Source organism: Sorex fumeus, unplaced genomic scaffold, assembly GCF_029834395.1.
Source record: "Sorex fumeus unplaced genomic scaffold, SorFum_2.1 ptg000061l, whole genome shotgun sequence".
NCBI classification, from domain to species: Eukaryota; Metazoa; Chordata; class Mammalia; order Eulipotyphla; family Soricidae; genus Sorex; species Sorex fumeus.
The window spans coordinates 20,843,017-20,856,967 of record NW_026606118.1 but is presented as its reverse complement, the minus strand read 5'-3'; the positions used below and the strand labels follow the sequence as shown (position 1 = coordinate 20,856,967).

Below are 13,951 nucleotides of genomic sequence, written 5' to 3'. Positions count from 1 at the left end.
AACTTTATGAGATAAGTAGTGTCATTACCATTTTACAGATGAGGAAATGTCTTGTTCTCCTATACACAGCCCAAGAATGAAATAGCAAAAATACCAATGACATTTGCTTTCTGGACATAGGTCAGATGAAGATCAAGACTTCTTCCCTCCAGTCTCCTGAATCCAACTGGCAAACAAAACTCACTGGCACCAACCTCTAGGTCTTACAACTGGGGTCGGATGCAGCACGGGGCTGACCTTGCCAGGACTTCTGAGGGGATTTCAGAGGATGTTTACCGAATTAAAATGGTGATATTTGTTTCTTTAGACCCTCCCCTTCACTTCCCCCTTTTGCTGCGGTTGTTTTTGTGATGACCAGGGGTCATTTGGTCTTGCTGCTCACCACAAAGAGCACAGGTTGCTTTAAAACTCATAAAAGTGACCTTTTTTCACAATGAGAATGGGGGGAGGGGAGGGAATTATTTCAACACTACGCCCATTGGTAACATTGGGTAACCCACTGAAATTAATGTTCACTTAGGATTCTGGATGGAATGGGACACAAACTGTTAGTGGTATATTAGCAGGGATGCCACTTATATATTATTATTGCTACTGAATACATTAATTGCTAGTTTTTTGAGTCAATGAAAATTACAGAGTGGACAGGAACAGGTAACGTATAGAGTGGTGTCCACCAGGCTCGATTTTAAGAGCACTGCATGTACTATCTCCTTTGATTTTCCCCTCCAACCTATGTGTAAGGGAAAGGAAGGTACAGGCTTGGCAGGGTAAGGTAGAGGGAGTTACTCTAAGGACACATGACAGTTGCTGAGTTGAAACACTCTCCATTGTTATGAACTGACCTCTCTCTCTCTCCTGCGACCAGTAGGGTCAGCCAGGTTGATTCTAGTGCTGGCTGAGTGGGATTTGGATATGGTTCCACAGGCCTCCACAGCCCAGATAGTCTTACCTTCCTTGGTAGATGTAGAATCCTAAGAGTCTATAATCTGAAAAAGGAGTATCCTAATTGTCTCTAACACTATGAAAGATTACTAGGACCATCATTATCCTCCGATGTTCTCTAGAAAATGTATTCTCACTCCACTAATATTTAAAAAATTGTTTTTTGCTTTCATAGCGAGAAGCATTCTTGATCCAGTCTTTGGTGATGAACAGTTTGGAATATGGCTCATAGAATCATGCTGGGAAGTTGCAGTCTGTCTCTCCACTGTTCTTTATTTAGGTCACCTGAAGGATCAACATAAGATGCAGTGAAAACTGTTTACCTCTGGGGCTGGGGATGTAGCTCAGTGGTAGAGCACATGCTTTGCATATATGAGGTTTAGTCCCCTGAACCAAAAACAAAACACAGAAGCCTAAGTACCTGCATTTTAAAACTGGCTCTTCAGGTTCTCAAAAACACTTGTCAAACCGAAACTCAGCCAAGGTTCAAACTGCACAGTATCTCTCCTTTCTGTCCTGCCCCTACTCACTGTGCAAGAAGTCCCAGTTAGCACCCAGCCTAACCAGCTGCTCTCACCCAGCCCATCTTGGGGATGCTGATTGTGTTCGAGGTATTCTTATTTTAGTGTCAGTTCTTTTTTTTCCTCACCATGATTATAACCACAATCCTCAAAAGGAAAAGAAGACCGACCTCAGCCACATGTGCATGTTATATCAGTGTTTGCATACAATCTGAATAGCACAGTAGAACTTTATGTTACATTAGCATCAAAGTGGATATAATTCAGCCACAATCCCCAACTACATTGCATAAATTATTGGGCCAATGAATTGCAATACACGCTGCTTCTGTGTATGGTTTTAAATTGTAGCAGTACGCTTTTGTTTTACATGCGTGAGGATTTCCATTCCTCCCCCAAATTTGATGTATCAGTTATTCCCATCATTCCCCTAAGATATTCTTTAAAGAAAAGAATACAGTAGGGGGTAGAGGGTGTCCTGAGGCATACTGGTTTGCAATACAGACGCTGAGAGGTTATCATGTTTGGTTCTTCATCTACTTTCTGCACACATCTCCCATCCTGACTGATTCCTCCAGCAAACTTTTTCTTCATGATCCCTTCTCTATTCCAGCTGCCTTCTCCCCTTTGCTCATGAGGTAGGCTTCCTGCTATGGAGCAATCTATCTGTCCTGTGTATCTACAGTCCTTAGGTGTCAGCCTCAGGTTAAGTTGTTTTATATTCCACAAATGAGTGCAGTCTTTCTATGTCTGTCCCTCTCTTTCTGACTCATTTCACTTAGCATGATACTCTCCATGTCTATCCATTTATAAGCAAAGTTCATGACTTCATCTCTCCTGACAGCTGCATAGTATTCCATTGTGTAGATGTACCAAAGTTTCTTTAACCAATTCTGGGGCACTTGGGTTGTTTCCAGATTTTGGCAATTGTGAACAGTGCTGCAATGAACATATAGGTACAGATGTCGTTTCTACTGTGCTTTTTTGCATCCTCGGGATATTTTTTTATGGTTGTGAGGATTAACTGAAATAATCCCTATAAGGTTTTTAGTAACAGTTTCTGGCAGAAAGTGAGCAGGGGGGTGGATCTCCCTCTCCAATCACCTGGACTCAGCCATACACATGCAGGGCTGAGTCACCTGGGCCTGACTTCTCTCTTCCTCTGTAGTCTTCCTGCAGGACCCTAACCTGAGTTCCTCAGGGAGTGGCTGCAGTGTTCACATTAGTAACAGAAAGCAAAACCCCATGTGCTGATGTTATTTAAACCTCTGCCTGCAAACTTTCAGGCTCTCATGCGTCACCAACAACAATTTTGTCAGTTGTTTTGCTATTCCACAATATGGGTTGCCTTTATCCCGGGTTCTTCTATGACTATTTGCTGTCATTTTCCTGGTTTGTTCTTATTGCTTCCTCACAGCTTTTCACTAACTGCCTGCTCCTAGAGGAATGCTGAATGTTTTTGATGATTTTTTTTTTCTGGTAGCAGACTATTCCTAGGTTTATCGCATGCATGTACACACACACACACATACACACACACACACACAAACACACACGCTTTTTTTTTTTAATTGAAACTCACAAATTTCAGTGGCATGAACAACAGTGATTTGTTGTTCCCATGATTCTCTTGATTGAACACTTTCTGTTGGTGTTTCTCCAGCCTATAGACCTGGCTGCTTCCTGCTGGTAGATTAACTGGGGGCTGGTTCTGCAGGGCTCACTGATCTGACCCGGCCTCAACCCCATAGCTGCTGGCCTAGGCTTCTTCATGTATATTGTACTGGGGTTCTTAGCAGGAAGTTCCTTTGCACAAAGGGCTTTTAAAGGATAGTGCTTTAAAAAACTTTGTTTGCATTGTATTTACTAATAACCTGTGGCCAAAGTCGGTCCCAAGATGTAGCTAATCCTCTAATTCAGGGAGTTGAGAGATAGTCTTTATTTTTCAGTTGTAGGAGCATGTATCATAAATATTTTCTCCTTTTTTAAGGATTTTAGACAAAATTGAGGGCAAAGCATAGGGCATTTGTGTTCATGATCAGAATAGATATAAATTAATGATTATCACATCATAGACATAGTTGATCTGATGTTTGCACTGTTCAGATAATTTTCAATACTGTAGTAGTAAAATTGGTAGCTCTGTTGATTGAGGTTCCAGTAGGAAAGTGCCCGCATATATTAGAATTTCATATGCTTTATTTACATGTGTTAGGAACATCTCATTTATTCTGTGAGGTTTCTTTTTTCCTTCTTACAAATAATCTTTCTTCCCTCATTTGTACATCTCATTTATTCCGTGAGGTTTCTTTTTTCCTTCTTACAAATAATCTTTCTTCCCTCATTTGTAGACTGCTTAAACACAACAAACTTCTCTCTTCTTGCCTTTAAGGCAGTATGCAAGGTAATCATTAGAGTCTTTTTCCACTCTCACCTTCTTTGCTTTTACTTAGTATGGTTTGGGGATTCATTACGGAGTCACAGAGAGTAACTTCCCTTTGCCTGCCTGGTTTCCACACCAGTTGAAGAAGAAGAAAGAATAAAAAATTGGCAGCCAAAGTATCATCTTTGTTACTGATGATGGTAAGGTTGGAAGTTGGTATTTCTTCTGTGGGGAATTGTGCTTTATATTCCCAACAATCACCATGAGATGAGCTTCCCAGCTTCTGATCTCTCCCATGCCCACCCAGCCACAGAGCAGAGCATGTAAACCTCTCAGGGTCTAACCACTTTCAAAAAAGAGAGAACCCCCAAAAGGGCACCAGCCTACTATGCTCAGTTTCTCCTTCTCCCACCCAAACCACCAACTAGGTAAGCGCTGGTAAGCCCCTCGGCAGAAAGAGGTCCAGAAAAGGTGCCTGCTGGAAGGAAATTTCAAGAGGTGGGGTGGGAGGTGTGAGTGTTTCTTCCTCACAGTGGTGGCCCTATGTACGTCCATTCTGCACACTCCACTTCACTGCTGGACTTTGTGAAGAGACTGAACCATGGATTTGCATCTGTGTGGGCTTCAATCATAACCATCCCACTCACTAACAGAATGAACTGGATGAAGAGCCTCACTTTCTGGGCTCTAATGGTCGGTCACTGGAAAATGGTTTCCCTCCTCACAGAATTATTGTGAAGATTATTGCAGAAGCAACACAAAAATCGCCACAGAGTATATACTGTATTCCCCTCACCTGACTTTTTCCTTGCTTTACAAAGTAGGCTGCTGACCTTGTAATACATGTGGGGGTTTTAATCTCTTTTCTTAGGGATTGAGAGAACTCTGAGCCCTGTACATAGAGTTCGTTGATGTAAGGCTTGGTGTTTTAACCCAGAGGGAAGAAGATCATTTTAAAGCAAACAAAACTGCGTCAGAATAGCAGTTGGAACTGCATCACATAATGACAATCTGAGTCATCAGCCAATTATGTCCAGCAGCCTCAAGGAAGCAATGAAGCCGATCATTGATTTCCGAAGAGAATTTCCAACAAAACTGAATGAAGGCTCATTTTCACATGTGAGGGGAGAGATTTCAGTTACGTAAAAGTCACTTCCGTGAAACAATTCATGCTTCAGTGATACTGGGTAATTGACATTTTTCTGCCCTCATGAAAAAAAAAATATCAGTCCCAAATAATCATGAGTTTCTTTGAGAATGGGAAAGCATAACTGGTCAACAAGATTAGAATCAGTGACTCAACGAACATTGTTGAAAGAGAGAAAGATAAAGAAATTTAAGCATTTAAACAATATCTGTGACTGGCATTATGAGTTGGAAAAGAAAAGGCCACTGATTCTTCTGGAAGTTCTATTGATTTCTCTTTTTATTTATTGTTTTGTATTTGCAGTGCAAGGGATGTAACAGAGCCTTGCCGCTGCAAGCAAAGCACGTACTCTATACTGAGTACACTGGCCCTAGTTTTTTTTTTTTTTTTAAACTATTCCAGGGCTTGACATGTGGCTCAATGGTAGCACATGTCTTGAATGTGTGAGACCCTGGCATGAGATCCCTGGCACTACACACACACACACACACACACACACACACACACACACACACAGGCCCTATGGATTATCTATAAAAATAGAACTTTTAATCACAGGTGTTCACCTTTTCAAATTTGGATCTAAAAGTCAAATCAGATGCGTGTTGGGATAGTTGGTATCCAACAAGACTGTTTTGGTTGGAAAACTCATGCAGGTGAACCTTGACCCTGTTAACTAGCATATTTAACTCTCTTCCCTTCTCACTTAGCAATGATTCAGCTGGAATTTCCTCACTTCTCTGTCCCTGAGTCTAAAGCTTGTATCAGCACTTTGTTATCCCATAGGTTATACTGTAATCCTACCTACAATGAATCTTGTAAGACAATTATTTGTGAATGGTTTTTGTGGGGTTTTGGAAATGGGGGAGGAACTATTGGGACTGATTAAATGCTCCAACAATGAAAACTTGGTGATGTTGGGAAAACCCAAGTGTGGAGAAATTATCATGGGAAAAAAGACTTTAGTAATGCTAAAAATATTTTTTGTGTGTTCATCCAGATCTAGGTTTAAAGGAAATTAAAAAATTTTAAAAAGCTGGGGCTGGAGCAATAGCACAGCAGTGTTTGCCTTGCACACGGCCTACCAGGGTTCGACTCCCAGCATCCCTTATGGTCCCCTGAGCACCGCCAGGGGTAATTCCTGAGTGCAGAGCCAGGAGTAACCCCTGTGCATCACCAAGTGCAACCCAAAAAGCAAAAAATAAAAAAAAATTTTGTAAAAGCTTCTATCTATAAAAGCTTTAGGAGGGAAAGCAGTGGTCTGAATGTTTGTGTGCACTTCAGTTCTTACATTGAGATAATAACCCTGAGTAATGGTGCCAGGAGGTGAGCTACTTGAGGAGGTATTTTTGGTACTTGATCCGCATCTCCTGCTGGCCCAACTTTATAAAACCTGAAAGTTGAAAGAAACATAAAAGCTAAGTTTTTCTTTTAGCTGCCTTGTTTTCAAAGTCAAGAGTTGGAATAGAATGCTGAGTATTACTCAGCTAAGCGAAAGTATGATTTATGGTTGTGAATCCACCTGAGAAAACGTACGCATTGCCCTTTAAGGTTGAATTACCCAGTGTGTCCTAGTAAGCCACTGCTAGATTCTGTGACACTACCCCTGGGGGACTCTCTGGCTCCTGCCAGATGTTTGTGTTGGTGGTTGGGCAGGGAAGAAATGGTGATAAAGGTGAGTTTGGGGTGACCACATGGAGCGGTGCCAACGACAAGACTGCCTGACCACCAGGATGGAAGGGGCTAGATTCCACCCATGCTCAGTTCATCAGTCACAGTGCCTGGTTGTGGGGCTGCCACCACCCAGAAAAAGGCGCTTTCTGATCTTCACAAAGATGCTGTATGTTCCCTACATAAAGGCTCATTCACACACTGTGTGCACCCGTGGCAAACATAGGTATAAAGTCCCACTGTGATTTGTAACCGTCATTTTCTTTTAGCCATCTTTAAACGTTGTTATAACATCTGAAGTTAGCATATAATATATTGAAAAATCGGGACATGGATACTTTGTGATTTAAGATAAGGGAGTCACTGTTTGAAAATTTTTATTTGGAAGATATACCATTTTGATTGCACCGGTCTCTGAATATCTATGCATAGTGTGTATGTGTATGTGTGTGTGTGTGTGTGTGTGTGTGTGTGTGTGATTCCTTGTAAAAAAAATGCCTTCAGATAATTTAGTTTCTTCTGAAGCAAGAATACTAAACTTGCCGAACCCACAATTTTAGAGGAATAGTCTCTAGAATATTTCTATGCTATGAATGCTGAAAATCAGGTTCTCCCATGGTCTGGCTATGTGTTCTCCTGTAATCTACACACTGATCTCCATAAGAGACTCAGTTGCTTATACACCTGTCCATCGTATAGCCCATGACTGAACCTTTTCACTCCTTGTAAAAATGCCTGAGCATACATAGGTGAGACAGGAAAGTGTTTATTTCCTGGTGGAAGACAAAATTGAGTTTAAAGTTTAATCACATAGGTATTCTATAAAGACCCTCTTTGATTTAGTTGTCTGGAAAAAAAACTGATCCCCAAATATAATTATGTTCTGAGATACTGAGTTAACAATTATGAACCTTTTTTTTTCATGTTTCCCTTCGAGCAAATAGGTACAAAGTCTCTTTAGTGATCAGAGATATGACTGCATTGTGTTGATAACTAGTTCCCTTAGGATCAAGGAGTGAACAGCGCCTCTAACGGAGGCTCTTTGTAGTACTCACTGAATGGATTATTTCTCTCATTCATCTTATGCAGTAGGTTCAGACTTGTTTCCTGAATCTTTCTTTTCTGATCTGACAGAAAATGTCAAGTTTTCAGGTGCCAAATATATGAGGTTCTTGACAGCAGGATCCAGTTCTGTTACAGCATATCTAATTACTAGAGTATCTCCAGCCTTAATTTTTCAAATTAATTCAGGTACCAGAAGATGTCTCAGAATAATTAATCTAATCCATTTTCCTCATATTTCCCTTTGGTAAAAGCCTGCAACAATTTCTCATATCCACCCTAAATCGAAGCAGCTGGACTAAATTCTGTCTAAAATTCTTAGTTACCCTGCCTTCTAGATTTCATTATTTTTATGCCTCATTAGACTGAGAATGAGGTCTCTGCGGATCTTGATTATTTTTTTTTGGCTTTTTGGGGTCACACCCAGCAATGCTCAGGGGTTATTCCTGACTCTGAATCCAGTAATTACTCCTGGTGGTGCTCAGGGAACCATATGGGATGCTGGGAATCGAACCCGGGTTGGCCACATGCAAGGCAAACACGGCTTACCCACCGTGCTATCGGTTCATCCCCGGATCTTGATTTCTTATCCAGGCTCCATGCCAACCTGTCCAGAGGTGGTAGTCTTAGAGACCAGTAGTGCTCCATGCTGGTAGCTATAATTTTCTTCTATCAAACATGACTTATCAAAGTTGGGTCCATCCTGAGGAATACTATCAGTTGTCCAGAATTGCAGGATATTTATGAGTAAAAATCTACTACATGGAATGAGCAACAATATGTGTGTACTAGAACAACCTGACGATCATCCCAGACCTCCTGAATCAGAATACCAAGCATCCATAATGTTTGCAGCTCTCCAGAAGATTCTCAAGTTGGGGAGCCACTGAACTGCCCAGTATCTCTTTGCTTTTGTCTTTTGTGTAAAATATTATTGCCCAACAAAAGAAGCGTTATATAAATTCCTCTTCCTTCTGTGTGAGTTCTCAGTGGAGATGGTTTATATACCTAAAGAGAAAACTAAAAAGCAGAAATTTCTGGTAGTTGGTTGTACAACATTTTTGGGTTTTTGTCCACACCCAGTGGTACTCAGGTCTAACTCCTGCCTCTGTGCTCAGGCATCACTCCTGATGGGGTTGAGGGGACTATATAGGGTACTGGGGATTGAACCTGGGTCAACTGCATGCAAATCACCCTAACTGCTGTACTATCACTCCAGCCTTTATGTACAATTTTTTAAATGCTTTATGTTCCTATGAATCAAGTCAGAATTTAGACCACTTTATGAATATAATTTACTAAGGAAAATATATTTATTGAAGTTTTTATTACATTTTAAATCACAATATGTCAAAAAGGCCAATAGATTTATTTGATTTTTATTACACATTTACTACAGTGTCTTCTTTAGCATATCATAATGCAAGTTATTTTGAGTTCTTCCAGTACTTATACTTTGATATAAATACAGCAGGAAGGGTGCTTACCTTGCATGTGGCTGACCTGGGTTCCATCCTCACCATCCCATATGGTCCCATGAGCCTACCAGGAGTGATCCCAGAGCACTGAGCCAGGAATCAGTTCTAGCACCACCTGGTGTGATCCAAAAAAACAAACAAAATAGAAAAAAATTAACTACTACAAATGATTTACATAAATTGTCATGGTAAATTACCAGTATTGTAGAATTTCAGAGATATAATTTGGTGCCTGTTTATGTGTATGGGTTTCATAGCACCACCAGAATTCCAGTGCCATTGTACTATACCAGAGATAGAACAGTGGCTAGGGCACTTGCCTTGAATGCAGATCCCCAGCCGATTTGATCCCCTGCACCCCACCTGATCCACTAAGCCCTGCCAAGAGTGATCCCTGAGCACAGAGCCAGGAGTAAGCCCTGAGCACAGCTGGGCATGGCCCCCAAATAAAAACCAAAAGACCCCTCTCCTCATCCTTTCTTTCACCCCCCTGCTTTCTGTCTGTTAGCTTTAGTTTTCTTCTGATCTAGCTTTCAGTTTGCTTGCGTTACTCTTTCATATTCTATGTATCAGAGAACTATCCAGCAATTACCTTTCACTTCCTTTTTTTATTTCACATAGAACACTTCAGGTTTTATTATTTTGTCCCAAAAGCAACAATTTCATCTTTCCTGGCAGTCATATTCCATTTAGTATATACACCTCAGATTCCTTATCTATTGATTAGCATTCAGGTTGATTTCATGGTTTTGCTATTGTGAATAATTCAGTTTGAACAAAGAGATTGAATATCTGTTCAAATTAGTTTTTCCCCATATGCGTTGGATAAATATCTAGTTCTCATACTGTTGGATTATCTGGAATTTCTAGAGGATTTTTTTTCTTTTGTTTGTTTGGTTTTCTTTCTTTTCTTTTCCTTTAGGGCTCTCCATAGTGGTTGTGCCCAATTTTCATTCACACCAACAATGTACCCAGATTCTAGGATTTATAAATATTCTTCACAAAATTGTACCTTAGTCACTGTGATTTATGTACCGCTAATAATAGGGCTTCATGCATACAACGTTCCAACATCATATCTTCCACCTGTGTTGGCTGATTTTCTCCACCACCATCTTAGGGTCCCCTTCAAACTCCTTCACTAGCATTTATAAAACTTTTGGAGGGGATAGCTTGGGCCAGACCTGCCAGTGACCAGGGCTTACTGCTGGTTCTGTGCTTAATTCCTGACAGGACTTGATGAATATATGTGGTGATCCAGGTCAAATCTAGGTCTGCTGTGCCAATGCAATGCAAGCCCCCTACCCTCTGTTCCCTCTCTGGCCTCTGTAAATCTCACGTGACTTACCTTGTCATTGTCTCTGCTTCAGCAAATTTGGTGGGGCAGAGGCTGGGGGGACATCCGATCTTACTATTTTAAGCATGCTAATCCCTTACCTGCCCTACATTGTTGTTTTCCTCTAAGTTTTGTTTTTAAATTTTGAATGAAAGTGAAGATATGATGGGATAGTAGGGAATTCAGGCCAGGGAAGGCTTAGTTTTTGTACAGACAAGGTACTTTTTTCCTACCTCTTGATCCTGCGTTTAGGAAAATCACCTTCCTCGATGTGTACAAAACCTAGTATTGATTTTTGTTACCAGATAGCAGAAATGGCATTTTAAGCAGGATAACTTGTATTAAAAATCTCCATAATGGAAGAAAACTTTTGCTTAATTTATGCAAATAATGATCAGGGAGATGAAAGGCCATAGTTAATATTTCACTGTTTTCCATTTATCACTAAATTCAGCTTGTCAGTATTCCATTAGTGGTTGCTATAAAATTAATTACTTCAACATGAGAAAAGCTTTTAATTTGAGATTAAGATCCCTGATAGATGGAGTAGCCATTAAGTGCCTCTGTTTTCCTCTGCTTTTCTGAAAATTATATAGCAGAAAGAAAACCTTTCTAGCTCAACAGCTTGTGTATAAAGAGCAAAATGTACATTAGTTTCACATATATACATGCCAATAAAAATGAAAGTTTTTCATTTCATTGGAAAAAAATATGACAGAGAGAACATTAATTTGCCTTGCTGAGGAGAGACAGGATCAGAACCACCCTTATAAAAACATGGAATTTCTGTTGGAGCTGCCAGTGTGTTTCAAAAAGCCATTAAAAATAGGCAAATAGTGCTGCTGTGTGAGGGATAAATAGGAGAGTGTTATATTTTTTGTGTGTCTATACTAGCCTTGTGTAGGGTTGAAATTTTCCATGTTAAATTATTTTTTTAAAGCAGCTTTACTAACGTTCCAGACCTTGAGAAAAACTATAAATCTTTAATTCCAATTTTCCATCTGCCTACAATTCCTACCTAGATGCATGATCTTTTTATGCTTGTTTCCCTTATTTATTCAAAGCACATTAAATATGCAACTTATTGCATACTTAATTTCCATATAACTGTCACTTTTAATATCTCTCACATAAAAATATTATATATTGTCCCCACACACACACACACACTCAAAAAGAAAAGAAAAAAAAGTTTTAAGCCCTGAGAATTCAATTCAAATTAAAGGATCAAATTCTGCATTAGTGAGATGAATCAGACAGGCTAGGAAATTTCCACTTTCAAATTTCATACTTCTTTAACTTAGATTTTGGCCTTTATCTTGTTGTTGTGCTTCAAGCACAGTTTGCTTTTTTATAATATTTTAAGAAAAAGCTTTTAAACCATGATGTATCTGGAAGCGATTTGAAGACCCGTTATGCTGTACTAGGTGAGGAAGCTCCCGGTGCTGTAACAGACACAAAACAGCTAATGCACAGTTAGCGCCGGAGCCTTGTAAATTTGTAAATTTCCTTATTTTTACGATCTTTATCATTGTCTTTTCTTTCTTTACATTCCTCCTCCCGCCCCTCTCCTCCCCCCCCCCCCCCCCCACACACACATCACCACCACCACCACCACCACCACAACCACCGTGTCTTTTGATTTGTGGTTACTGGAAAACACAAAGGCAGGGGGGAAAAAAAGGAGACTGGTTCCTAATGCGCTCAAAAAACATAAAATTGCTGGTTGCGTTTTGACGTCTGAAAAATTGAACTGCAGAATCCGGCAGGCTATAAAAATACGGCTGCAGCCGTGACTGTCATTCACCTTAGCCCAGCATGCCCTAAACTTGAGGCGCATTCGCTAAGGATTCCTTCCCTGCAGGAATAAAGAATTGCAGCGGGGTGGGGGTGGGGGTGGGGGGTCTGTATTGTAGGCAAAAGTTTGAAGCCTTGAGGTTAAGCCTGACCCTCCCCGGAGGAATTTCATTAACTCGAGTCCCCCTCTGTCCCGGCAGGCAAAATGAAGGACCGGCTGCCCGAGCTCCTGGAGCTGAGCCGGCACTATGACCTGCAGTATCCAGACGAGGACGATGCTTTCGACTCGGCCCACGAGGACATCGTGTTCGAGACCGACCACCTCCTGGAGTCCCTGTACCGCGACATCCAGGAACTGCAGGTGGAAAACCAGCAGCTGCTGGCCGACGTGAAGCGCCTGGGCAAGCAGAACGTCCGCTTCCTCACGTCCATGCGGCGCCTGAGCAGCATCAAGCGGGACACCAACTCCATCGCCAAGGACATCAAGGCCCGCGGCGAGGGCATCCACCGCAAGCTGCGGGCCATGAAGGCGCTGAGCGAGACGGCCGAGGCCCAGCACGGCGCGCACTCGGCGGTGGCGCGCATCGCCAGCGCGCAGTACAGCGCGCTCACCCGCGCCTTCCAGCGCGCTATGCACGAGTACAACCAGGCCGAGATGAAGCAGCGCCACAATTGCAAGCTCCGCATCCAGCGCCAGCTGGAGATCATGGGCCGGGACGTGTCCGGGGAGCAGATCGAGGACATGTTCGAGCAGGGCAAGTGGGACGTGTTCTCCGAGAACCTGCTGGCCGACGTCAAGGGCGCACGCGCGGCGCTCAGCGAGCTCGAGAGCCGCCACCGGGAGCTCGTGCGCCTGGAGAGTCGCATCCGCGACGTGCACGAGCTCTTCCTGCAGATGGCCGTGCTCGTGGAGGAGCAGGCCGACACCCTCAACGTCATCGAGCTCAACGTGGAGAAGACCCTGGACTACACGGGCCAGGCCAAGGCGCACGTGCGCAAGGCCGTGCAGTACAAGAAGAAGAACCCTTGCCGGACCATCTGTTGCTTCTGCTGCCCCTGTGTCAACTAGCTGGAGGCGTCGGGGGTCTACCCGCGCATCCCCCAAACAGGAAAGGGATAGATAGGGGCATGTTAGGAAAGATGGGAGGTAGGGATGGGGGGGTGCTGTTTCTGTACGGGGTACCATGAATGTGTCTTAAGCCCTGATGGAACTCGGCCTCCAAGAAGCGTTGTGGTCGAGAATCGCAGCCCTCCTCGCTGAGGTCCAAGAATTCTAACCCTCCTCATCCTAAAAGTTTCTTCCAACTGAGAGCCACTGAAATTTTGGAGGAATTCTGGTGTCGCACGTGGCCCACCATCCGCCAATGCCAAATTAAATAGCGGCCTTGGTTGCTAGCCGTCAGGTCAAAAGGGTCAAAGCAGATTTCCTAAAGAAAATTCTACTAGGAGCCAGTCATTTCTGCGTGAGCGAATGAAATGAACTCACAGTGAAAGCCTCATTTCCTCTTATCACCGACGTGCCTTAGTTCTGTGTAAGGTCGAATGAAACTGACCTTGGGCAAGAGCCGTTTTTTGGTCTCTGAGTCTTCATCTCATTTGGGTTGCACCTGT

General features: G+C 42.4%; 1 protein-coding gene across 1 annotated transcript in view; it reads left to right on the top strand.

The window, feature by feature from the left end:
* Window positions 1-13,437, top strand: part of STX11 (syntaxin 11) — a 34,821-nt gene extending 21,384 nt beyond the window's left edge. Inside the window, exon 2 of the mRNA XM_056126234.1 lies at window positions 12,541-13,437. Within this exon, the coding sequence (XP_055982209.1) occupies window positions 12,546-13,409 (864 nt within the window). The 5' untranslated portion in view covers window positions 12,541-12,545 and the 3' untranslated portion in view covers window positions 13,410-13,437. The remainder of the gene's footprint in view (window positions 1-12,540) is intronic.
* The last annotated feature ends 514 nt before the right edge of the window (window positions 13,438-13,951 follow it).